We start from the raw sequence: 27,728 nt of genomic DNA on the forward strand, positions 1-27,728 counted from the left end.
CCCTGTCCACTTCCCAATTCCCTCTTTCAATTCCACTTTGTGCTACGTTTGTCCATTAATGTAAGAATGTCTTAAGTTGCTCATAGTTGCCCCCTTAAACCACAGCTGCCTTAGGGTCCAGAAAGGGGATTTGTACAATGAAGAAAGAGCTATAACTGAGGAACTAAATTCATCTTGCATCTGTCTTTACCAAGCAAGATTATGCTACCCAGGTCATTGTGTGTGTGTGTGTATAGTTGGTTTGGGGGGGGTGAAAAATTCAAATAAGGAGAAGGAGTTGGATTGGCTATCTGTACTTAAAGTTGACAGGTCACTGGGACTGGATGCAATAAATTCAAAGATACTGATTGAAGTGTGAGTGGAAATTGTGGAGACTTTGCTAATATTTTTTTTATTCTTCCTTGGATGGAGAGTTGCAAACATTACATCTTTGTTCAAAAATGATGTACGGATAAGCTAAGCGATTGCAGACCGGTCAGCTTAACTTCAGTGGTTGGGAAACCTCTAGAAACAACAATTCAGGTCAAATGCATGTTATTTAGGGACAGCAAGCGTGGATTTTCTAAGTGAAGATCATATTTATCTATTTGCTGGTGTTTAATGAAGAAGTGATGAAGAAGGTGGTTGAGGTGTTAAGGGATTTCTAAAAGACACTTGATAAAATGTGGCTTAAGAGACTTGTGAGCAAAGTTGGATTTCATGGGATAAAAGGGACAGTTTGAGTATGCATTCAAAAGTGCCTGAGTTTTTGGAAACAGTAACAGTTAATACATGATTTTCAGGCTGGGGAAGGCTTTCAGTAGAACTCCTCATGGTCTGTGTTTGGACTTGCTTTTCCTGATGTAAATAAATGAACTGGTCTTTAATGTGCAGTGCACAAATTTCAAAATTTTCAAGCAATACAAACCTGGAAGCATTATAAACTGTGAGAAGCATGGTGTAGAAATTCAAATGGACATGAGATTGGCATCATGGCAACTCACTGGGTAGCACTGTTGCATCACAGCACCAGGGATCCAGGTTCAATTCCAACCTTGGGTGACTGTGTGGAGTTTGCACATTCTCCCCGAGTCACATGGGTTTGTTCTAGGTGTTCTGGTTTCCTTCCCTAGTTCAAAGATGTGCATGTTAGGTAAATTGATCATGTCAAAGTGCCCATCACGTCCAGCATTGTGTAAGTTAGGTAAATTAGCCATATGAAATTCAGTGGATAAGGGTGGGTCTGGGTAGGATGCTCTTTGGTGGGCCGATTGGCCTGCTTCCACATTATAGAGTTCTATGAGACAATTTGATAGAGTGGGTAGATAGATTGGAGATTAAGATCAATGTGGACAAACTTTGATAATACATTTTGATACAAAGAGCAAGGAAAGAGTACAAATTAAGGGTTGCAAGAGTACAGGGACTGTACTGTATGTGTTCATAGGGAATTAAAGATGGCAAAACAGGCAACAAAAGCATGCAACATCCTGGGCATTATTCATAGAGACATAGAATACAAGAATTATGAAGAGTGGAAAACCACATTTGTTCATTTTTGAATATGTGCCTTCTAAAATGTTTCCTAAATTCCTCTTCTCAGAATAAAGTTTCAAGTCTGAATAGAACCAGTTCCCGGCGCAGCAATCGTCCAAAACCAAGATTAACACCGACTGAACTACCAAAGGAAGAAACTGAAAGAATTGCTAAGATTTTTGCAGGGCACTTTACAGAAGAAAGCTGAAAAAAAAGTATTTCATTTTAATACAATTTTAGAATCGGTAACATAATTCACAACTAAAATTGAAGATGTCCACATAAATTTCCCATGACTTTTAATGCTGGGTCTAGAATTATTTGCTTTTTGCTAATGAGACCTGAACGTTGAATGGAATAAATTTATTACCAATGATACCCTTTGTTTCTGGAAAGGAAACGCAAATGTAGTTATCATATATTATTGCATATCAGTTCAGCCTATTTGGTCTAGAAGTTCTGCTTTCTTATGATTGATAGTACACAGAGATTTTACTTGAGATGCAAGTACAATGTTTGAATTTCCATCTTCCTCATTACCCATGGAAATTTATCTTCCTTCTTCCACAGCATCATAAGTGATGTGCTAAGCAGCCTGGAACAGATGATGGGCAGTGTTAAGCATATGGCCCAAATGAGCAAGACAGTACATTTTCTGCATTCCCCACTTCATAAAGCACTGAAATAATAAAGTTACAGCACTTACTTCAATGCAGTGTTTTCATTACCCACTTGTAGGATTTTCCAATCATTATTGTTCTGGTACATATAATCTGTTTAAATAGCTCAAATTGCATAAGCAATCTATTCTCCTCTCCCAAACCTTTACAATGAGATGTTTAAGTCTCCATAACCTTAGCTATACAGGATTCTAATACTTGCACTGGGAACTTGCACTCATGAATTCACAGAAGTACCTCAGTAACTGGAGCACATACACTGAGTATGTGAAGCTGAACACTCGGAATAATAGAAAAGTATGAGATAGACAGGGATACTGTTACATTAAAATAGGTGAACTTATAGTGTTAGTCTGTATGACATTTTGGGGGGGGGAGAAAATGCTTGAATCGATTGCTTATTTCAGGATGAACTAGTCAGCAATCAGCAATGGATAATTGTTTTATTCCTCTTCACAATATAATTGTTGCGAATGGGTGCATTCTCAGAACCGCTATTTATCTTGCAATAAAAACCATGGTGCAGGAACAAATGAACCAGACTTTAAATGGGTGTTACTTTTTTCAAACCTCTAATCCAGTTTGATTATCTATTTGAGGAATAGTTGTATAATTTTTTTACATTGTTATATTGGATCATATTATAAGGGAAAGCCACTGTCCTCTGGGGTGTATTCACAATCACTAGTGTCTCCTTTCCTGTACTTCAGTTTTAACATTAATCTACCATTTCAATCTGCAATGTACTTGTTTGGCCTTTTATTGTATAAGAAAGAGGAAGATGACTCCGTGCCTTTCAGATGTACACTTGGTAACATTGTTTTGTAGTGCCAACAAGAAGCAAATTGGACCATTATTAATAAATTAATAATACATACAAAAGAGGAGCAGGAGTAGGCCATTCAATAAAGTAATGAAGGTTCTGCCCAGGCTTCAATCCCTCTTTCTCCATAGACTTCAATTCCCTGATATTTCAAAAATGTATCTACCTCTTTAAATATTTTGTGATCTAGCCTCCACAATTCTCTGTGATAGAGAATTGTAGACATTCCATACCTTCTAGGAGAAGAAATTACTTTGCATCTCAGTTTTAAATGTGTCCCCTTATTCTGTAACTATGTTCCTTAATTTGAGATTAACTCACTAGTGAAAGCTTCTCCTTGACATCTTCCCTGTCAAGCCTCCTCAGAGGCCCTTGTTCACCCCTTGTTCTTCTAAACTCTAATGAATAACTTGTTTAGTCATAAGTAAATCCCTTCTGAATCAGCCTGCTGAATCTCTTTTGAAGTACCTCCAGTTATAAAATATTCCTTTTCAAATACAGAGACCACAACTGTACACAGTACTTGCCAGTGCAGCCTAGTCAAAATCTTGTACAGTTGGAACAAGACTTCCCTGCTTTTAAATTCCAAAACCAACAAAAATGGCCAGAATTCCATTTGCCTGTTTAATTACTTTCTATATCTGCAGGCTAACTTATTGTTTCAAGTACAATAATATGCAGATCATTCTGCTGCACATTTTTAGAATCTGTCTCAATTTAAATTAGAGTTTCTTATTTTTCCTGACAAAGTGTATGACCTCACACTTCCCGACATTAATCTCCATCTGCTGAGCTTTTGCTCAACCTATCTATATACCTGATAGATTTCTTATATCCTCATCATAAAATGTCTTCTTATTGTCAGCAAATTTGGACACATTGCACTCTGCTCTATGTTCTTTTAAATAAGGTCTGTGTTGTAAGTACAGAATGTCAAAACCTTAGGGCAGCTAATTGCTTTCATGTAAATGGATGGGAAGACTTCATTTAGTTGGTATTGTTTTAATCTATTTGTATTTGTACGAAATTAAATCTTGTTAGTAAGCTATTAAATTTTAACATTTTTAACTGATACAAATGTGTCTTTGGCTTTTCAGAAGTATCACAGGATAATAAATTATTTTTCAATGTGGTTTATTTTTGTTTTCTTTGTCATACAGTTGTCTGATTTACTGAAACCAGTTGGAACATCCTGTTGCTCTGATTGACTTGCATTAGGAATAGGAACATGCTCCATGATTCAGCTACATCATAACTAATCTTCTATTTTCAGTGCTGTCTTCCCACATTGTTCCCATATTGTTTGATATTTCCAGCATCTAGAAATTCATTGATTTCTGTTTGAACATAATGATTGATCCTATGTAGCCCTTTGAGCCGGATAATTCCGAAGATTCACCACCCTCCAAGTGAAGAAATTCCTCCTAATCTCAGACTTAAATAGTTTGCCTGTTATTCTGAGATGGTGCTCCTTCGTTCTGGGTCACATGACAAAGGAAGCATCTTTCATAAATCTACCCTTTCAGACGTGCAGGAACTTTGCATGTTTCAATGAAATACTGTTACAATGTGATAATCTCCTGTTTTCTAAATGCTATTGGACTGTATATCACAAAAGGTACTCTAAACTAACAAATATGCTTAGTATTGTAATTACCACTGTTGATATGTTTTTACATTGTTGTACATAATGGATATCTTTATACATGTAAACACTGATGAACTTTGTATAATTTATATAAATTGATGTCAATTTATCATAGTTTCTAAAATAAATGACTAATTAATCTCATTAGACATTGCAGATTCCACCCTTTGTTCTGCAAGTGTACCCAATCTTTACACTGTTGAATAAATTAATTATTGAATTTTTACCACACCTGGTCATTGTAGCAAGTAGAATTTTGACTTGTATCTATAGTTCCTCATATTGAATTTCTGATCTCCAGTTCAGATTTCCAGCATCTGTTCTTGTTTGAGATTTAGAGTCATAGTTTTACACCACAGAAAAGTCCTTTGGCTGATCAAGTCTACACTGACATTCCTGATGAAGAGCTTATGCCCGAAACTTCAACTGTCCTGCTCCTCCAATGCTATGCTTTTCCAGCACCACACTTTTCGACACTGACCTATCTATACTAATCTGACTTGCCGACACTTGTCATTGCATCTAAGACTATGGGCCATTTCCAGTATTCATCCATGTATATTTTAAAGTTTGTGAGGTTTCCCACCTGTACTACCCTGCAAAGCTGTGCATTCCTGATTCACACCATCCTTCAGTTAAGAGGTACAACTGCTTTGTATCCACTGTGCCCATGCCTCTCAATCTTACATACTTCAATCAGGTCCCTCCCCCTCAGCTTTCTCTGCTCAAAAGAAAATAAACTGAGCTTATCCAGCCTCCCTTCAAAGCTGGAATGCTCCATCCAAGGTAACACTGTGACAGTAACTGTACATGGTACCTCAGCTGTGGCCTAACCAAAGTTCTGTACAGCTCCAGCATTACCTCACTGCTGTTATAATCTATGACGACTGATAAAAGCAAATGCTCGTTTTGCTTTCTTAACCGGTCTATTATACTGTCCTGTTGCCATCAGGCATCTATGGACAAGCACCTGAAGATCCCTCTGAGTTTCCTACCATACTGCCATTCATTAAATGTTTGTGTCATTTCTTCCAAAACACATTACCTCACACATTTCAAGGTTAAATACCATCTAACTGTCAGACCAACCAGTCTTCCTATAACCTAAGACATTCCTGACTGTCAGTCACAAAGCCAAGTTTTGCATCTACAGAGGGAACAGTCTGCTGCTGATTGCTAGAGTGGAGCTTTTAGGGTTGGTGGCTGGAGCCAGGCCCTTGAAGGCTGCAAGATGATGTCAATGAAAAATGTCAAAACTGGCTATGCTCAACTTTGGTGAGGTAATTATGCAAACTGGCTTCTGATCCCAGTCAATTTTAAAAATTTCAAGAACACAAACTTTAATATATTTTCTTTATTGTCTGAGCTGTTAAAGCTAATTACAGTGTAACTGCTTTAAGACTTTGCAATTTGATTTTCAATATCTTTTATGCATCTACTAGAGTGTTGAAAGTTTCTCACTTGGCAATTAAGTGGGTTTATATCCTGTTAAATACCTCATTTAAAATCAACTCATCTTACCAAAAAGATGTCAAACAAACTAGACATTGGTGTTGCCAACACTAAGCTCAAGTTGCTAACTAATCTCTGGCTTGCCAAAGATATCATGCATACCATCCATAGAAGCCTCTGGTATTTCTCCCCACAACCACCATGGCACTTCTCCCACCCACTTGCAAAACACAGGTAGCACAGACCAGCATGTCTGAGGGCATCTGCAAAATACTAAGATATTGCTACAAGGACACTTTGCACAAGAGGAACAGGCAACCAGCTCAGGGCTTGAACCAGGCAGTATCTTAGCACTGCTCACTTATGAGTAGTTAAATGGTCATGGCATCTATGTCCAATAGTCCTTCCAGGTGAGGAGGTGGTTCACCTGCCTCTCTTCTAACCTAGTTTACTGCATCAGGTGCTCTGTGGTCTTTGCTACATTGGGGAGAGCAAACGTGAACTAAAGGGAATGCTTTGCCTACCACCACAGCCAGGCCTGGGGAAGTCAACTAGACCTCCCAGTCATTGCCCATTTTAAATTCCCCTTCCTGGCATGACCATCCTTGGTCTCCATTGCCACAACAGACCACACTACAAATTGGAGGAACATCTCACCTTCTGCCTAGTCAGCCTTCACCCCAGAGAACTGTTCTCCAGTTTCAAATAAACTCCCTTTCCAGCCCAGACTCCCTTCCAGCCCCTCCCTGCCAACCAGATTCATTCCTCCTATTGAGGAAACAGGTCATACCCACTACTTGTCCCTACTTCACCCACCCCCAGTCCTGAAGGGTGACACCCAAAATGTCAGCTTCTCCACCTCCTGATGCTGCCTGGCTTGCTGTGTTTTTCCAGCAAGCATTTCCTGTCAGGCAGAGCAGCAAGAAATGCATTCATTGAAGCTTCAGCATCAAATCTAAAGGGATAGTCATTTTTGACCTTCTGGGAACAAAATGGTGCCAAATGTTTTTCCTCTTATTGCTAATTGCTTTTATCAAACCACCCCAATCAAATCATGAAACAGGACTATTGGTTTAAAACTGTCCAGTGACATTACCACCACCACTACTACTACACCATGAGATTAGTGCTGCTAAGTTTTAACTGCTGGCTTTTGGGATGCCTTAGAGCATAGATGCAGCTAGATTGGACCCTTGTTCACTGTTTGCAAGGCCGTGCTGTATGTATATATTAGCCATTTCCAATGCTACTATTAGAACAGACAGCAGGTCATAATACTTTGCCTTTAAGTTGACATGTAAATACAAAATTATTTCAACAAGTTTGATGCAAAGAAGGGAAGGATTATATTTATTTAAACAAATCAGTATAAAGACAGTATATTAGAATCTGAACTTGTACACATTTCTTACTGCAAGAAAAAAGTCAGCAAACCAGATTATAGTGCTGAGGTGCTTTTAAAGCAAAAAAAAGTTACTACTGCATCATATGTTTCACTTTCAAAACCATGTAAAGATCAGAAATAGAGTTGCTTTCTAGATGTGTCACACCAAACAAACTAAACCAGAGAAATAGAGTGCTGTAGAAACTCAGTAGGTCTGGCAGTGTCTGTGGAGAAAGGAAGAGTTCATGTTAAGTCTAAACACTGTAGAGATGTCAAGTTTCATTAAAGTCAAATCAAAATATTAACTCTTTAGTTGCTGCCAGATCTGTTGAGCATTCCAGAATTTGTTTTTAAAATGAAAATTTTCATCTGAAATTTTTAAGATTTTCTGGAATTAAAAAGCAACTGTGTTTTAACTTTGAACAATCGTTGCTTGATAATGTGGTCCTTAAATCATACTTTATCCATTTTCGATTAGAAGTAAATGACAAGTACAGAAGAGTACGCGATACTGATTGGAGTATGGAGGGAGACGGCCAGAGTTTGACCTAGCAACACCCTCACCCCATTAGTGCACTTTTTTTTTAAAAACAAAAACATCTATATTCAATATTTCAATTTGGATAACAAATCACTGGTAATGCCAGAAACCAGGAGGTACAAAGGGAAAGAATGGGGTTATTAGTTTGCTTCTATATTTCAGAACAGACAAGACACCTTCAAAAAAAAAAAATTCACAAAATACCTCAAATTAAGAAGAAATAAGCCAGCAGCAAGGTATGGCATGGCCATCGACCAGCGACATGCCCACAGTTTAAACCATTCTTTAAAACAGAATGATTAAGAAATCAATGCCCTTTGATTTATATAATGTGGTAAATATAAAATTTTATGTAAAACTATAAAATGTGGAACATTAAGATTATTCCCAGGACTGCTTGACCAGCATCATTGCACGTTTCATCTGTTCGTAAGTGACAAACATTACCACGTTCCATGAACCTAGACGCAGGAAGGAGGGCATAAACCTGTTGCAAAATAAAAATTTTGGCTGTAATCAATCAATTGAGAAAGTAAATTGTTCAATATCCATTTTAAAAAATGTCTCAAACAAGCAATGGATAAGTAATATGGAGTGTTATGGAGGCAGATTTTAAAATCAAGCAGCAGATCAGTTGTGAGAAGGCAATGGCTAGTGGTATTAGACCCAGGTAACGTTCTGGGGACCTGGGTTCAAAGTTCTGCCACAGCAGATGGTGGAATTGGAATTCAATAAGTATCTGAAATGGATATGAATCCATTGCCAATTGTCAGGAAAAACCCATCTAATTCACTAATGCCCTTTAGGGAAGGAAACTGCCATCTTTACCTGGTCTAACCTACAGCAATGTGGTTGACAATGAGGATAGGCAATAAATATTGGTCTAGCTGGTGATGCCATCATCCAGTGAATGAATTTTTTTTAAAGTTAGCCTGAGAGTGTCATGGGGATGTTATCAATGACAGTGACTGGTAGTCTGCCAGCACAGGGTGGGCTAATATCTTGTTGGAAGGGTACAAACTACCCAAAAGTGACATTGAACAGGAGTGGGAGAAGACAGAGTTACAAGACAAAGAATATTTGTGGGTCTTGGTGGAAAACAAGGCTAGTTTAAAAACTATGAGCAGTGCTGGAGTGGGAGTAGGATAGCCCCATAACCACTTACCTCTGGGAAAGAAAACCACTTTAACATCATAGCCAAGAGGCTTAGTTCACCAGCAAGGGGAAAAATTGGAGGGGGATCAAGTTCAGATATCTGAAGATAAACATTGTAGGTGTGGTGGGAAGAAAGAATAGCAGTATTACTGGAGGGTGGAAGTGAAATAAAAGGCACCCATTTAGAAGCAAGGAAACTCAAACCAAAGTATTTATAGCAATTAGGCTATTGAACATTCACAAGTTCCATATTTATGATAAAGGGCACTGCACAGAACAGTAATTGGATTGGTTTGGAATTGTATTATTGGTTGGTTAGAATTAAAAATGGTATGAAAATACTCTTGATTTCAAGTTCAAAAAGTCCATATTGGTTAAATAAGAGAGAGTTACCCTTTATAGAAAGCTGTGAATCCCTCTTTTGTCAGCATGATAAAGGCACAGTTTAAGGCACTGCCATACTGGCCAGGAGCAGAGTTCATGTATCTGGTTTTTACCACATCAACGGGTGAAGCTACAATGGTTGTGCAGAATCCAGCACCGAAAGCAGCACAAAAGTGGCATGGCAGGTTATCTGCAATCAAAAATCAGAAGAATTATCAGTTTGTGCAATTAAAAGTTTTAGCCTTTTATACTAGCCATTGTGCAATGCTTACCAGTCATAAAATTATTCTTGATCAGCCCTTCTTTGATCAGATCATATGTCACTAGTTCGGAGCAGTTCACAATAGAATTTCGAATAATATTTGGCAAAGTACCTGCAAAAGTCAACCAATGCTTTTGTGATATTGGAATTAATCTCTTCATTGTGCACAAAAATTGAAGTCATTCAACTTAATGAATTCTATTGGCTGCTTTTAACTATTTTTAAAAAAGCAATGAACTGACATTTTAAAAAAGGTCAAAACCTGACAGTGATTAGTTTGTGGGTTTGGGGGCTTAAAAACTCATTGTGAATCAATTTCAGAAGTGGAGACCAGCTTCAAGTATTTTCAGCATTTTTTATTTCAGATTTTAAACAGTCAAAAAAAAAAGGAGTTAGTAGGGCTATAAGAGTGGCTATGAAAATGGCAGACTGTATTAAGGAAAATCCCAAGGCATTTTATACATGTACAAAAAGGAGCAATAATAGCTAGGGAAAGGGTAAGTCTGCTCAAAGACAAAGGGAATTTATGTGTGGAGCTACAGGAGGTGGGCAAGGTCCTTAAATACTGCATTGGTATTCAAAGAAGAAGAAGTGGATGAAGAGTCTAGAGATTGGTATGTTGATATAAAAAAAAAAGCATTAAAGGGTAGACATTTCCTCAGGACCTGATGAGATCTATCCCAGAATGCCAAGAAAATTGCTGAGATCTTGCACAAAAAAAAATCTTTATATTCTCCTTAGTTACAGGGGAGGTCCCAGAGGACTGGGGAAATAGGTAATGTTGTTCAGGAAGCTATAGGTCAGTGAGCTTTGTGTCACCAGTTGGGAAATTAGGAGATTCTTAAGGATAGCATTTACTCACATTTGGAAAAGCTATGGATTTATAGCAATGGGTAGCATAGCTTTGTATGGGGAAGGTTTTGTCTCTCAAATTTGAGTTTGAGGAAGTGACAAAGATTAGGGCAGGGTGGTGGATGTGGTCTACAAGGATTTTAACAAGGCTTTTGACAAGGTCCCTCTGGACAGGTTGATACAAAAAGGTGAAGTCACATGGGATCCATAGTAAGCTGGTAAAAGTGAATACAGAATTGGCTTGGTCGGAGAAGAGTGGCAAAAGGGTGTTTTTTTAAAAAAAGCTGAAAAATATGTGACTAGTGGGATTCCATAAAAGAGCTCTAGGAACCCTGTTTGAAATATCTACAAGGTGACACAAGGATTGGGGGAAAACTGGATAGGGAGGAGGATTGCCAGAGGATGCAAAAGAACAGATAGGCTGGAAAGCTGAGCAGAGAAATGGCAGGTGAATTTTAATCCAGATACAGGAAGTGGCAGAACCCTCAACAGAAAAATAGCAACAACTGGATAAGGTGGTCAAGAAGGAATATGGTATCAGTTGTGGCAGACTATAAAAAATTGTCAAGTCATCTTGTCACTATAGAACTTTATGCAATATTCAAAATGTGGCCTAACTACAGTTCTGATCACCACACTAATTAGAAGGATGGGGAGGCTTTGGAGAGGGTACAAAACAGTTTACCAGAGGGGTTGCCTGGTCAGGAGGGTATTAGCTATTACTAGAGATGGGGCAAATTTGTTGGTTTTCAACAGAATGCGGTGGCACAGTGGTCCAATGATTAACACTGCTGCCTCATAGCACCAAGGACTTGGGTTCGATTCCAGCCTCGGGTGACTGCCTGTGTGGAGTTGCACGATCTTCCAGTCTGGAACCCAGGTTTCTTCTGGGTGCTCCGATTTCGTCCCACAGTCCAAAGATGTGCAGGTTAGGTGAATTGGCCAGGCTAAATTGCCCATAGCGTTAGGTCCATTAGTCAGGAGTAATTACAGAGTAGGTGAATTACATTTTGGGTGGGTTACATTTTGCAGGGTTGGTGTGAACTGGTTGGGCCGCAGGACCTGTTTCCATACTGTGGGGAATCTAATCTAAGAATTAGAGAGGCAGATGAGCAACCTGATAGAAGTTTACAAAATTATGAATAGAATGTATAGTCAGAGGTTCTTTCTGTTCTTTCTTTGCAGTCCTGGTGCTTTGCCTTCAATCTAGGCAGTTTTTGCCTTAAAATCCATAGTTTGCATCCACCTGTCTCAGCTAGGATATTTAAAATTTGACAGTCTTTCCTTACCTCTTCAGGAAGTTGTAGCAAAGCAAAACAAAAAATGGATTCAGTCATTGAGCAGCCAATATTAGACCCTAAATATTCCCATTTCAGCCCTTCAGAGTGCTAATTAATACAATTATCCCTCACAATGGTAATGGTGGAATGCAGACCAGTCTTTAACACTAGATCCAGTAACTCAAATCAACTAGGGAAACAGTAATATATGTATGAGATTTTCAGACCTTTCCACAATCCTGGAAGTCCTTCCTGCTTAGCGATTTTTCTGTAGGCGTCTATGGTCCCACTGTACCTCTTACGCACACCAGTTTGGTTAGATTGTGCTTGAAACCTTACTTTCACCACATCGGTTGGCTGTGCCATTGTGACTGCCATAGCTCCTGTTGTACAGCCAGCAAGCAAACGACTACCAATGGTAATAGCTGGGGATGGAAAAAGGCAAGGAGATGATAAGTGCAAGGAGAGGGAGGAGGGTCTGGAAATCACTTAAACTAGGACAGGATTTGGAGGGGTCACCCACATGCATATTTGTGGGGTTTATTTGTACTTGCAGTTGCATTGTACTTTGCTCAAAAGCTGCATGAATCTATAAAAGATTCTATTAATTCACTTTTTAGATTAGAAAATCAGCCTAAGTGGCACAGACACCAGCATACAGGGAGATAACACCTTCAACACATTAACAATTGGTATAGCCCAGATAAAGTTAACCTGAGAATATAACTTTTAAAAATGTTTTGTGATTTACATATGAAAATAGTGAAATCATCATAGCCATTCTAACAGAGAAGAGACTTAAACAATTAAGGTTTTTTTTTAAATGTATAATTTCAGTTACATGACACTGTAAACCTTTGCTACAAGTTCTGTGTCTTACAATAGTGTACTCCACAACTACCTGAAGGAGCAGTGCTCCGAAAGCTAGTGCTTCCAATTAAACCTGTTGGACTATAAACCTGGTGTAGTGTGATTTTTTAACTTTAAATGAAAAAAAAAGGACAGAGACTACCAAAAATCAAGGTTAGCTTGGACAGGTTCATAAAGGACAAAGAATGGTTAATTTGATGTGGAAACAGTGGAGTGACTGATTGCTTGTAGGGCAAATGTTACATTGCAGCTTGGAACAATAGAATAATAGCAGCATAGCCACCCTTCTGGGTAGAATCAGCTCATTGCACCTGGGCTGGTTCTTCCTCATACAGATAGCTCCACCCCCTTTTCCACAGCCCTGGAAAACATCTCAAAATCCATTTCAAAATTTACATCTTGCCTTCACCAAACAGTACGTGGCACATTATAACTAGTCTTTAAAATATGGTCCTCTTCTCTCCTTTACCCCTCCCCCACCACTGGCCTGTTTTTCTTTTGAAAAAACATCACTTCACTTCAGAATCCAGATGAAAATGGCTTCCTCCTACTGACCTGATCAAAATCTCCAGTTTGAACATCAAATTATTTGTTTTTTCAAAAAAAAAGTTAGATCCAGCATTTCTCATATTTCATCAACTGAAGTTCCTTCATTCTTCCTTTCCTAATAAATCTGCTCCATAATGTTAAATGTGCCAAAAACATATGTCATCTTTGAGAATACTGCTGGTGAGGTCTAAATTCAGTGATTTATCATAAAAACCCTTGCTTTTGTATTCAGTGCCTCTATTACAAAAGCCAAGAGATTCTGTACTCTATCAACTAGTCACTGAAGTCTGCACAGACATTTGGTCTTACAAAATTGTACCATTTATACTCAATTACTTTCCCTTAGAATATAGATCACCTCAATATTAAAATTCCATTGGTATCTATTCATTTCAATAACCTAGGTCCTCATGAAGTCTGCTTCTAGTCTCCTCACTGTAGGCAACTTCTACATATGTGGTACCTAACAGGAAAGGATGTGCCATTGGGGTGGGTGGAGAGTTAGCTTGTTTTCTCTATCCACTACCATTTCTCATTTTCAGCCCATACCTGATTAGCAGAAATGCAAAACAAAGCCAAACATTAAAAGGTCTCTCCTGGTCAGAGTACTTGGCTGTGTCTCCTCAGATGGAAATTGGGTCCCACTTGGCCCAATGTTCAGAAAAAGTCAGGGGAGGATTTTTCAGCCCCAGGTGATAGTGTGAAGGCCCACTGGCACCTTGGCGTCTAACCTACCACCAGGGTGAATGGCTCCATTGGACTGGCCGACAAAGGGACAAAAATCCTGGAAGTGGAGCACAGAAATAGACATACCAGGAAAAAAAAAGGAATTTTAAAAAGCATTTTGACAACTTATGCAACTAAGTCATTGCTAAACATGCTGTTGTGTTCTCCTGTGGACTCAGAGGGTGAGGAGGGGAGCCTAATGTTTGGGTAGCCTAAGGTCATCATTAACTTTGGTAGACGGTGAGGTCTGCAGATGCTAGAGATCAGAGTTGAGAGAGTGTTGCTGGGAAAGCACAGCAGGTCAGGCAGCATCTGAGGAACAGGAGAATTGATGTTTCAGGCCAAAGCCCAATGAAGGGCTTTTGCCCAAAACATCGATTTTCCTGCTCCTCAGATGCTGCTTGATCTGCTGTGCTTTCCCAGCAACACAAACAACTCCCTGTTAATTTTGCCCAGGCGTGGTTACTCCACTGTCACATGGGAATATTTACACCACAAAGCAATTAAACCATCAAAAGACAGGTCTATTTAAATAGTTGGAGATAATTGTATGCCCATTCAAGATGTTCAGTGTGATGTCCTGTTTGAGGACATCTTGGACAAGGTCAGCAATAGTGGCACAATGAATACAGTCAAACAGTTTTCACTGCTGCCATGCACTTGCAGATCAACTACACAGACTGTTGACCCAAGTACCATTCTAGGAGTAAAGCAGTTCAATATTTTTGTCTTGAATCTCAGGCAAGCAAAAGGATACAGACAGAGAGTCCTTAGAATTTCTCTACAGCAACCATCATACTAGCATTCCAAACTTAGAAACACCTTCAACAGCAAAATGCAGTGTTGGTTTGACCATTGGCATCAGGAAGATAAGGTCTTCAGAATGGTTCAGGATGTTACCACACTAATCAGCTGTTAGCATTGATGGTGGGATATTGAAAGTTATTTGTAACATCAGATTGCTGATGATTGGTTTCAACATCAAGAGATGTTTCTAAGCTTGACAATGCATTAATCAGAAAAGCTGCAATTTGTTGCATCTGAAATGTGAAGAACTGACAAGAGCACCACACAGCAAGGTTTACCAATCCCACATCTTCAGTACACTCTTCTACATTACACGATGCAGACAATACCTACCCATATTGTGGCAGTGTGCATCTTCTAGGTGGTGTACATTAACCCATTAAGGCTCCATTGACAGAACCTTCCCAAATGCTTATCTGCTACCAACTAAAGAGGTAAGGGCAGCATCTTTATGGCAACACCTAATGCATGTTCATGTCCAAGCCACACACCAGCCTGATAATGGTACAAAAATCACCATTCACTGGTGAAACACTAAAACCATTGAGTGTGCCTACACTATATAGGCTGTACTGGCTGAAGTTAAACAGCCATCATGCTCTCCAGGTGAATGAATATTGGCATAGCCAACAAATCCCTGAGCAAGTAGAGGCTCAACAATTTCCACCTTCACTGTCTTAATCATATTCTCAGCTTTCCCTGGTACCAGGTTACCACCTCAATAGGAATCAGCAAGCTAACATCATGTGCTGGTTCTAATATCTACCAGGTAGCAGACTGCTACACCAAACGTATCAGAGAATGCTACAGGCTCCTGAACCACACATTATGCTTGTCATAGTCAACTGTCACTGCACCAAGATAGAAGGTGCTCCTTTCAGGATGAGCTTATATCCATTATACTCATGCCTGAAGGTACTCACCATCAGATCCATTGGTGTAGAAGTGTTTGACAGAATCATAAAGCCCAATACGCACTGATGCGAAGCTCATCTGACGTTGAAGACCAGCTACCAAGCCATTATAGAGACTTCTTGCTCCTTCAGTTTTCACAATTGTCACCATGGTACCAAAGACCCCTCTATACTTTGGAGAGGTCACATTGTTGATAGATTTGTATTCTCCTTGAATCTGAGTGTATGAACAAGACTTCTATAATTTCAGCCACAATCAAGTTGCTTATGTCTTAAAAAAAGGAGTTTCAAACACAGTTCTTTAGTTTGCATTAGTCATTTATAAAGAAAAGAAAATGCTAAACTTTAGTGAATGCAAGCCCCTGTCCTGTTCTGTGGGGAAGTTGCATTTCATGGAACATAAACAGTTCTGGATTATGTGCCAAGGTCTCAGTGCTACAAACCACGGAGGTGCTGTTTGCCTTGGTTTCTGTATTGTGATACCACACCTTTGACAAGATCCTCCAGTCCCTCTGCAAGATCAGCATCAAGCAAAAGCGAAAACATACCAGTGACTATTCTGTCATGAGGGAAAATCCATCATGGGGAGGTGATGGCCTCATGGTATTATTGCAGGACTGTTAATCCAAAAGGCCCAGGTAATGTTTTAGGGACCCAGGTTTGAATCCTGCCATGGCAGATGGTAGAATTTGAATTCAACAACAAAAAAAAAATCTAGAATTAAGAATCTAATCATGACCATGAATCCAGTGTTGAAAAAACCCATCTGAATCACTACTAGTGTCCTAGCCAGCAATGTCCTCATCCATGAATAAAAAAAATAATCCATCCAGTCTCTAGACCAGGCCAAAGAGAAGGAGTGGAAGATTTACAATTGGGGTTAAAACCTTGTTCCGTTATGCCCAAAAGCTACACCTAGCATTCATAGAGTCATAGAGATGGACAGCATGCAAACAGACCCTTCAGTCCAACCCGTCCAGATATCCCAACCCAATCTAGTCTCACCTGCCAGCACCCGGCCCATATCCTTCCTATTCATATACCCATCCAAATGCCTCAAATGTTGCAATTGTACCAGCCTCCACCACTTCCTCTGACAGCAGGCATCCCCCCCCCCCCCCCCACCACACCCCCCCAGCAGAAAACCAGCATTAGAAGTTCAAAAAGAGAAGAACTTAGAATAATCAGCAAAATCCTAGGACTAGCTAGCCAGCTACCACCCTCTGCGTGAAAAAGTTGCCCCTTAGGTCTCTTACATCCAGCACTTCCTCCTCTGCAATAATGAACATTTTGCAAGGTGTCACCATCTATTTCTCTGCAGTCTATCTTCCACATCCTTTGCCACAGAAAATACTGATGCAAAATATTCATTTAGTATCTCCCCCATTTTCTGCTGCTCCATACAAAGGCAATCTAGGCTTCAACCTATCTACTCTGGCAGACAGCTATCAGGACGGTGAAGATCTTTGAAAGACTTCAGATTTTATCCAGAAGGTAACTAATCCCAGTATTATGCTAATCTTTCCCTAACCACAGGCAGAATGGCTCTTCAGTTTTCTTAGAAGGAGACAGGCTAAAAGTTCAACCATAGATTTTTGCTACCTTCCCTCACCCTCCTCTCTGACCTATCACCTGCACCCCCACCCACCTATTGTGCTCTATGTTACTTTCTCCCCACCCCCACCATTTATCTTTCCACTCTGCAGGCATCCTGCCTCTATTCCCGATGAAGGGCTTTTGCCCAAAATGCCGATTTTCCTGCTCCATGGATGCTGCCTGACCTGCTGTGCTTTTCCAGCACCACTCTAATCTGGACTCTGGTTTCCAGCATCTGCAGTCCTTGTTCTTACCATATTAAGAACAAGTCAGGGCAGGGACTTCTGAAGAGCCAAAATAAGTTGTCCACCTCAACCAAAGAGATGGCCTGTTTCCAACAGTTAAAAGATTGTTGGACAATGTCAATTCTGACAGGTTAGAGATAGTATAAGTGACCTACAAGTTCCTGAAGAAATATACAAATGGAATACCAGAGATGCATTGGACTCAGTCATGAAGTTATCCGCAGTCCAACAGTATTCTTGCTCAGGCAAATATTTAAAACAGGTCACTAACACATTTGTTTCAAATGGAAGTTTTGAAATTTTTGTTAACCCATGAGTTCAAAAGGTCAGACACTTAGTACAACTAGGTTGCAAAAGGATTTGGGTTGAAAAATGTCAACTCAGTCAAAAATAAGGAGGACTTCACCTGATAAAGAGCAGTGCTGCAAAAGCTTGCAAATTTCAATAAACTTGTTGGACTATAACCTGGTGCCTTGTGATTTCTGATTTTATAATTGCAAATGGTTGCCTTATGCCTGTCCCGATAAGTGAAAAAATACCATTTACATTCTACTTTGAAACCAAGAACAAGATCCAAAGCTAATATCAAATCTTAAAACTTGGCATAGCTAATTCTCCCCAGTTCTTTCCCGTAAACTGAAATCTTGACAAAATGGAGCTTGGATTTCTTGTCAAGCACTTGCTTGGAAAGCCAATTTTTTTAAAATAAAAAACTTTCAGTGGAGAAAGTTGAGCTTTTCTTGAACTGTTCAGTATTTCTTCCCTGGAAAAGACATTAGATTTGCTTCGGATACCAGTCAGCTCTCCTCTGAACTGCCTGGAAAACTTTCTCTTTTCGAACAACTTACAATAGAACTAATCCTCAATTATGCCAAACCAAAAACAAGCAAATAAATTTTAATTTTTATACTACCTGTCCCTAAGCCAACATAGTATAAATAAGCATCCATTAACACTCCAGGGGCCCTGTGCTCTGTCACACTGGTTTAGGTCACTTTCAGATAGACTGACTTACATACTTTTCTAAAGTGTTTTAAAAGCAATCCTCATATTCCATGTTTTCATTGCTTGTAAAAACTCCATGGTTTTTGAAGACTGGAAAATGGAAGTTTGGATTGCTGTACTGCAGAGAATGAACTAATTTAATACATTTAAGTGAATCTCACTTCCAGTTCTGATTACACAAGGGCACGTGAGCTTTGGGGAAGTTAGATTAGATACTTTGAGGCAAGCTGGTACAGATCTCCTTGGGTTGGGAAAAAAAAACTGTCAAGCAAGAGGTTTTTGGATTGGTTTCAACTTGCAGTTTGTTAGAATTGAGAAAGGAGCAGCAGGCATCCCCCCCACCCCCAGCAGAAAACCAGCATTAGAAGTTCAAAAAGAGAAGAACTTAGAATAATCAGCAAAATCCTAGGACTAGCTAGCCAGCTACCAAGTTTGGAGATCACTGCAGATGACAACAGGATTGCATTACCAAAAAACAGAACTGAGAGAAAGCCACTCAATTCCCCCCTTGTCAGACTGCTCCTTTTGCATAGATGGTTTTCAATCCCATCTCCCTGCAAGTGTTTGCTTTGTCAATCCTATTTGAGGAAAGTGTGTGTTTGAATTTAAAGAGGATATGGTTCAAAATTTGAATATTCTTAATTACTGATCAGTTTGCTATACTTTAGAGGATACATAGCCAATAAAATTTCTATGTTCTTGTTAGTTGATGCAACCTGGAGATTTTTTAAAAATCTAGTGAATAGTTGCATTTATCATTACACTAGCGATTAAATAGATACTATCTTACAAGTCATCACAAAATGTAAAAAACTAGGACTTGATTGTCAGTGCGTTCTTCCTATCAGGATCCGAACAATGCAAGTCAGACAAAAAAAAATGGCAAGGTACTGCAGATGCTGGAAATCTGAAATAAAAAGAGATCATTTAGAGAAACACCAGGTCTGGTAGCATCTGAGGAGAGCAAGAAAACATTTCCAGTGCAGAAGGACACTTCAGTTCTGAAGAGTCAATGTAAATTTAGACACTTCATTAGGGCACGGACAGGAAAGTCAAGTCAAGACCACAACCAGGTCAGCCATGACCTTAAAAGGCAGAGTGGACTGTAGTGCTGAAGGTGTCATCTAATCCAGTTTCAAAACCAAGGCAACCATTTTTCCTATCAAAGCGTACAAGTTCCAAATTCTTGCCATGATGTAACACTTTTGCGAAAAACAGGGTGCCTCCACATTGACATAACACTTTCCAAACAAGACTGTTGATTGAAGGTTACCAATTCTGTTTATTGTCTGAGTCCTTACACATTTAGAAGGCCCTTGAAGCCAAATTCCAATCTTAAATTCCCATTACTCTTGTCTAGAAGCAAACTGCTTAAATGCCACAGAATCTCAAAAGGGGAAAATAATTGACTTGCTTCATAAAAAGATACCCAAGAGTTTCCCTTTTCCATACCAATAGAACATTGTCTAGCTGAACTCCAACATAAAGATGTTTAAAAAAAAAAAAAGAGAAATAGCATACCCTCAATGCATTAAATTATTAACAAATATTTGTTGGACTTCCATAACCTTTATGACATCAATTGCCTCTGCAGGCAGTTTAAAAAATAAGAACAAATCCTCCCTGCAACCAATAAACTAAACACATGGCCAAAGCCAAAATACTTTCCAGATTACTTTTCCTGCTGTGGGGGTCCACTTTAATATCATTATCCCCAAGCCCTGATGTTCCATCTGAAGGGATACTTCCTCATACTTGGCCATCTTCAAGGGAAGACTGGCTATTATTCCCTATCAGGGGAGTAGAAACCAAAAATTCTTTCAATATAAATCAACTAAATTTTATTTATTGGCAACTATCAAACTTTTTCTGATCATACTTAGCTCTTATTTCTAAAACTGTCGAACATAACCAAGCTACGGCCTCTATTACCTTCCTATCTCTTTCGGGGCTACTTTAGGTCCTCTCTCTAATGGTTAGAGAATCTATTAATAGTACTTCTTGTTTCTGGTACAAATGGTCCTCCCCAGATTCAGCAGTGATTCACAACAGCTTTCTATTGTAAAGTCAGCATGGAAACAAACCCTTTGGTCCAACTTGTTCATGCTAACCAGTTATCCTAAATTAGAGTCACATTTGTCAGCATTTGGCCCATATCTCTTCCCATTCATATGGGCATCCAGATGCCTTTTAAGTGTTATTGTACCAGCCTCCACCACTTCCTCAGGCAGCTCATTCCATACACATACCACCCTCTGAAAAAGTTGCCCTTAATCTCTTAAATCTTTCCATACATACCTTAAAACCGATGTGGGGGGGGGGGGGGGGGGGTCTAGATTAGAGTGCTGCTGGAAAAGTACAGCAGGTCAGGCAGCATCTGAAGAGCAGAAAAAAACATTTCTGGCAAAAGCCCTTCATCAGGAATCAGGACTTCCTGATGAAGGGCTTTTGCTTGAAATTGATTTTCTTGCTCCTCAGATGCTGCCTGACCTGTTGTGCTTTTCCAGCACCACTAATCTAGATTCTGATCTCCAGCATCTACAGTACCCACTTTTGCCCAGTTAAAACCTAGGTGCTCTAGTTTTGGACTTTTTGTTCAGTACTGATCAGATTCCTTTATAAAGTCACATGTGGACTTGCCTCCTCCCATTCTTATTTTTGCATTCCAATCATAATTACTCAATTGTTTAAGTTTTTTTTCCTTCATGTTAACATTGATTCTTCCAGCAGTTTCTTAAATCAGTTTGTAATTCTCAACTCTCCTACCAATGAAGCAGTTTCAATATGCTCTCTAGACTACTGACTAAGCACTTATCAAATCTCCTCACAACCCTCTCTCCTCAAGGGAAGGACCCTACAGTTTTCAATCCATCCATGAATCGGCAGTCATCCGGAATCATTTTCTCAAATGATCTATAATTCATTCAAATAATGATGCCAGAATATTTCAGACAAGGTGAACTACTTTATAAAATGTTTACCATGTGATCCAAGTCTATCTAGAAAGCACAGGATTTCATAATTGTTCTTAGACTTGACCTACTCTTGGGAAATAAGGCAGGGCAGGTGACTGAGGTGTCAGTGGGGGAGCACTTTGGGGCCAGCGACCATAATTCTATTCGTTTTAAAATAGTGATGGAAAAGGATAGACCAGATCTAAAAGTTGAAGTTCTACATTGGAGAAAGGCCAATTTTGACGGTATTAGGCAAGAACTTTCAAAAGCTGATTGGAGGCGGATGTTCGCAGGTAAAAGGACAGCTGGAAAATGGGAAGCCTTCAGAAATGAGATAACAAGAATCCAGAGAAAGTATATTCCTGTCAGGGTGAAAGCGAAGGCTGGTAGGCATAGGGAATGCTGGATGACTAAAGAAATAGAGGGTTTGGTTAAAGAAGAAGGAAGCATATGTCGGTACAGACAGGATAGATCGAGTGAATCCTAAGAAGAGTATAAAGAACGTAGGAGTATAAGAGGGAAATCAGGAGGGCAAAACGGGGACATGAGATAGCTTTGACAAATAGAATTAAGGAGAATGCAAAGGGGTTTTACAAATATATTAAGGACAAAAAGGATAACTAGGGAGAGAATTGGGCACCTCAAAGACCAGCAAGGTGGCCTTTATGTGTGGAGCCACAGAAAATGGGGGAGATGCAAAATATTCATTTAGTATCAGTATTTACTGTGGAAAAGGATATGGAAGATATAGACTGAAGGGAAATAGATGGTGACATCTTGCAAAATGACCAGATTACAGAGGAGAAATGCTGGATGTCTTGAAACAGGTAAAGGTGGATAAATCCTCAGGACCTGATCAGGTATACCTGAGAACTCTGTGGGAAGCTAGAGAAGTGATTGCTGGGCCTCTTGCTGAGATATTTATATCATTGCTAGTCACAGGTGAGGTGCCAGAAGACTGGAGATTGGCAAACATGGTGCCACTGTTTAAGAAGGGCAGTTAAGACAAGCCAGGGAAATATAGACCGGTGAGCCTGACCTCAGTGGTGGGCAAGTTGTTGGAGAGAATCCTGAGGGACAGGACGTACATGTATTTGGAAAGGAAAGGACTGATTCAGGATATTCAACATGGCTTTGTGCGTGGGAAATCATGTCTCACAAACTTGATTAAGTTGTTTGAAGTAGGGAAGAGCAGTAGATGTGATCTATATGGACTTCAGTAAGGCGTTCGACAAGGTTCCCCATAGGAGACTGATTAGCAATGTTAGATCTCAGAATAAAAGGGAAAACTAGCCATTTGGATACAGAATTGGCTCAAAGGTAGAAGACAGAGGGTGGTGGTGGAGGGTTGTTTTTCAGATTGGAGGCCTGTGACCAGTGGAGTGCCACAAGGATCGGTGCTGGGCCCTCTACTTTTTGTCATTTACATAAATGATTTGGATGCAAGCATAAGAGGTACAGTTAGTAAGTTTGCAGATGACACCAAAATTGGAGGTGTAGTGGACAGCCAGTGAAGAGGGTTACCTCAGATTACAACAGAATCTGGACCAGATGGGCCAATGGGCTGGGAAGTGGCAGATGGAGTTTAATTCAGATGAATGAGAGGTGCTGCATTTTGGGAAAGCAAATCATAGCAGGAATTATACAGTTAATAGTAATTTCTTAGGGAGAGTGTTGCTGAACAAGGAGACCTTGGAGTGCTGGTTCATAGCTCCTTGAAAGTGGAGTCGCAGGTAGATAGGATAGTGAAGGCGGCGTTTGGTATGCTTTCCTTTATTGGTCAGAGTATGGAGTACAGGAGTTCGGAGGTCATGTTGCGGCTGTACAGGATATTGGTTAGGCCACTGTTGGAATATTGCGTGCAATTCTGCTCTCCTTCCTATCAGAAAGATGTTGTGAAACTTGAAAGGGTTCAGAAAAGATTTACAAGGATGTTGCCAGGGTTGGAGGATCTGAGCTACAGGGAGAGGCTGAACAGGCTGGGGCTGCTTTCCCTGGAGAGTCAGAGGCTGAGGGGTGACCTTATAGAGGTTTACAAAATTATGAGGGGCATGGATAGGATAAATAGGCAAAGTCTTTTCCCTGGGGTCGGGGAGTCCAGAACTAGAGGGCATAGGTTTAGGGTGAGAGGTGAAAGATATGAAAGAGACCTAAAGGGGCAACCTTTTCACAGAGGGTGGTACGTGTATGGAATGAGCTGCCAGAGGAAGTGGTGGAGGCTGGTACAATTGCAACATTTAAGAGGCATTTGGATGGGTATATGAATAGGAAGGGTTTGGAGGGATATGGGCCGGGCGCTGGCAGGTGGGACCAGATTGGGTTGGGATATCTGGTCGGCATGGACTGGTTGGACCGAAGGGTCTGTTTCCATGCTGTACATCTCTGACTATGACTCACTTTCTCAGCTTGCTCTCCACGCCCAGCTAAGGTGAAAAAAATGTTAACACGATTCCCTTGTCTGCTGCAGAAAGATACTAAAAAGAGTACTGGTTTGTTGACATCCCTGTTGTTAGATTCTTGCAATCTGTTTTTGGGTCAAATTCAATGCAACCTAGACTGGGATTGGGTGTGGGATAAGGAGAAAAAATAAATAAAAGGAGTTAATACAGATCACTGGAGTTCTGAAAAGGTCATACCAGACTCAGCACATTAACTGTTTTGTTCTCCATAGATTCTGCCAAACCTGCAGAGTTTCTCTAGCATTTGTGCTTTTATTTCAGAGTTCCAGCACCCACACTAATTCGACTTTACCAGATTTCTCTCAGGTTAGCAGTGAGTCTGACTCATCACTGACAGAAACACAGGTAATTGATTCAATAGGAGTTTTGATTTCACATTAATGCTTTTCTCCATTTTGGGAGAACCCACTGCTATAGTCTTGTATAGTAGAAGACTGTGGTAATGAAGTAATAACAATAAAAAGAAAAGCTTTACAAGAGATATAGGTATCAACATTGTCAGACATTAACTTTACCTGCAACCTGACTTTGGTGGTATCAAGAGGGAATGTAACAAGATCAGCCACACAAGCTGCTGCACCAGCACCAAGAATTTTTACGCCATTTGTTGGAGGCACATCCGTCGGTTTTAATCCAACCATGTTCAAATGCAGCCTTCATGCAGATGTCTGGGAAATTAAAACTCTTGTACATCCACTGTTCACCAAGCAAGCCTACAAGAAAGCAATATTGACAGCAACAAATCCCTCGGTTTTGCTTTTTGCAAGGATAGAAAAAAAAACAGAGCACATTCAAGTAATATTTGCAGCTTATTCTCAGGTGCTGACAAACATTAATTAAAAAGAAGTGATTCAGTGACTAAAAGTTGTTTTTCCTTAGGAAAATGAAAATGGAAAACCCAATTTAGGAAATTGCAGACAACAGAATCTATACCATACACACAATACGTGCATTTCCCCATTCCAGCTGAAATTGCATGATCACCAGAGAGGACAAAAGTATCCAGTTCAATTTGGGAGGAGACTTCAACACACCTGGCATTCATCATTGACTAGGACCAGAAGTGTAACTGGACCAGCATACAGCAAGTAAAAACTGAAGTTGGCCCACCAACTCAAGTCTGTTCTACCAGTTATTGATATTGCGGTTGATAGGATAATCCTCAACCCCACTATCCTGCCATATTCCTATGGATTAAAAAAAGTCACTGAGGTAAAAACAATGACTGCAGATGCTGGAAACCAGATTCTGGATTAGTGGTGCTGGAAGAGCACAACAGTTCAAGCAGCATCCAAGGAGCTTCGAAATCAACGTTTCAGACAAAAGCCTCTGATAAGGGGATCACTCTTTTCGGAATGCAATCAAACTAGTACCTTGTAGAGTTTTTGGAAGACTACTAGTTGTTACAGAAATTAGGAGCAGGAGTAGACCATTTGATCTTTTCAGCCTGCACTGCCATTCAATACTGTTCACTACAATGGGGTGGCCCAGTGGTTAGTACTGCTACCTCAGCACCAGGGACCCAGGTTCGATTCCAGCCTGAGTGACTGTGTGGAGTTAGCATGTATTATCTTCGATTTATGTAAAGTAACTTATCAAAAGCCTTTTGAAAATGCTAACATATCACATCCACTAGTTTCCCTTCAACTATCCTGCTTGTTAGGTTCTAAAAATCCAGGTAAATTTGTCAGGCATTACCTCTCTTCATGAAGCCATACTGTCTCTGCTTGAAAAAAAAAAGGTGTTATACAATTCTAAATGCTCCACTATTAGATCCTTTATTATAAACTAATATTTTCCTAATGATAGTTGTTATCTATTTTCTGTCTCCTCTTTTGGAAGGAAGGTGTTAATTTGGCTGCCTTTGAATCCTCCAAGATGGTTACCATAAATACAAGAATGGATCAAGACCTGGAAATTTAGTCAGGAGTGACACTAATTGAACCTGGACTCTCCAAAACCCATCCACCATCTACAAAAAAGGTAAAATCAGGAGTGTCATGGAATACTTGCCACTTGCCTGGAAAATTGAAACTTCAACACCTCATGTAGCTTGACACCATCAAGGATAAAACAGTGACTTAAACATTTACAGATAATGTAAAGATATGGATTTTGAAGGGGCTTGCAGTGAAGTGGCAGCATCCTTACATCTAAGCCAGGAGAGCTGGGATCAAGTCCCATTTGTCCAAAAGAGTCATGACTGAACAGAATCATTAAAAATATCTAAAGACAGGACATGCCAAAAGAAAGAATGTTGCTGAAGACTTTAAAAAAAAAGTAGGCAAGAAAGGAGGAAAGAGTATTGTACTGAAGGGAAGTATAGACAATTGGCCAGCCTTAAATCACTGCTTTATCATAGCCATGACATCTACAATTAAATAATCAGTTAAGAATTAGCAGGTTTAGGGGGCTATTTATGTTTAACTGTGCTTAAATTAATGAAGTAGTACCAAGATAGTTAATCCATAAAATGAGAATTTTCTTACCTAACAATGTCGAGATCACTGACAAATGAGATAGTAGACCCTCACGCTTAAAAGAAATGTCTCCAAAACGATTAAGTATTCCTTCAAGTTCTTACCCTACAAGCGAGTAAACAGGCTGCCTCGGTATCTATTTATACATCTTGACGGGGAGGGGCATTGATTGAGTGAGAGCCTGTTAAAGGCGGGTGTAGAGTTTGTAACTTCAATCTATTGCTCACGAGTGAAGACTTGTCTCCCACTGCCCCCATTGGTCCCATTAGTACCAGAACCTGGTCAAATTGGATATTAGCCCGATCTGAGGAGATCAGCTTGGGTTTTTTTTCTCTACTCCAGACTGGGGTTGCTGCTTGTTTCTCGTTCTTGAACATATCTGTTTGAATAGTCCAGGTTTGTGACCTGTTGGATAAGTTTCGGTTCCGGTAGAATGGTTCCTCGGATTATTTAAAGTTAAGACATACCTGGAGAGGGCGTGGATGGAGAAGAGGCAAATAGTTATTGTTTAGCATATTTAACTCCAGGCATCCATCCAATTATAGATTAATTAATTTGCGCACACGATGCCAATCCAGTTTGGCTTGCACATCCACAATTTAAATGGATAGCTAAGTGACATGTTATGATATTAGTTGGATATTGTCGATAGTATAATGTTCTCGTTTGCATGATTCGTTGTAAGGTAATATTAACACTGGTAGAATGAACCAAATTTTAAATACATACACAAGTTAGGGTATGTGTTCAAATTTATAATTATTTGGATTTTGAAACGTATATATTTTCAATTTGCAGAATTATTTTTAAATTAATAATTTTAATTTAATTTAATTAAGTTCTTGCAGTTTAGATCGGGTTGATGAACAAAGGCTTGAAACAATTTCTACTTCCAACAATGTGCTCATTTTACTCATCATTGTTGTTAAGAGCCTTGTGACATTACTAGCCTGTGGTTAAAGAGCGCCGGGCCCAGCTATGTGCAAACTCCCTCGGACCATTCCGATGCTGAAATGGACAGACTTGTCTGCAAACAGGTCTACTTTTTACAAAAAGATAAACATAATCCAATTTAAGACGATGTCAATTGTTTATAGCTGGTTATTATCGATGATTGGAGCGTGATGAAGAATGGTAGTATCTCCGA

At 39.6% G+C, this 27,728-nt stretch overlaps 2 protein-coding genes across 7 annotated transcripts in view; one reads left to right on the top strand and one right to left on the bottom strand.

Annotated features, from left to right (window-relative positions):
- Window positions 1–4,892, top strand: part of c2cd3 (C2 domain containing 3 centriole elongation regulator) — a 171,155-nt gene extending 166,263 nt beyond the window's left edge. For 4 of the 5 annotated variants that reach the window (XM_072577058.1, XM_072577056.1, XM_072577059.1 and 1 more), the window contains one exon: window positions 1,583–4,892. In XM_072577058.1, the coding sequence (XP_072433159.1) occupies window positions 1,583–1,723 (141 nt within the window). In that variant the 3' untranslated portion in view covers window positions 1,724–4,892. The remainder of the gene's footprint in view (window positions 1–1,582) is intronic. The other variant, XM_072577057.1, reaches the window with a different exon arrangement.
- Window positions 4,893–7,326: 2,434 nt separating this feature from the next.
- Window positions 7,327–26,704, bottom strand: LOC140481217 (dicarboxylate carrier UCP2-like). 2 transcript variants are annotated; one of them, XM_072577065.1, is made up of 7 exons: window positions 26,591–26,704; window positions 24,617–24,769; window positions 15,852–16,059; window positions 12,204–12,401; window positions 9,855–9,956; window positions 9,592–9,772; window positions 7,327–8,530 (listed from the first exon to the last, which is right to left on the bottom strand). In XM_072577065.1, exons 2-7 carry the CDS (start codon window positions 24,740–24,742, stop codon window positions 8,425–8,427), a joined length of 921 nt encoding a protein of 306 aa, XP_072433166.1. In that variant the 5' UTR covers window positions 24,743–24,769; window positions 26,591–26,704; the 3' UTR covers window positions 7,327–8,424. The 2 variants fall into 2 exon arrangements, with proteins under 2 accessions (XP_072433166.1, XP_072433165.1); XM_072577064.1 differs by having other exon boundaries at window positions 24,617–24,814.
- Window positions 26,705–27,728: the final 1,024 nt, after the last annotated feature.

The sequence above is a fragment of the Chiloscyllium punctatum genome, chromosome 9, assembly GCF_047496795.1.
Source record: "Chiloscyllium punctatum isolate Juve2018m chromosome 9, sChiPun1.3, whole genome shotgun sequence".
Lineage (NCBI taxonomy): Eukaryota > Metazoa > Chordata > Chondrichthyes > Orectolobiformes > Hemiscylliidae > Chiloscyllium > Chiloscyllium punctatum.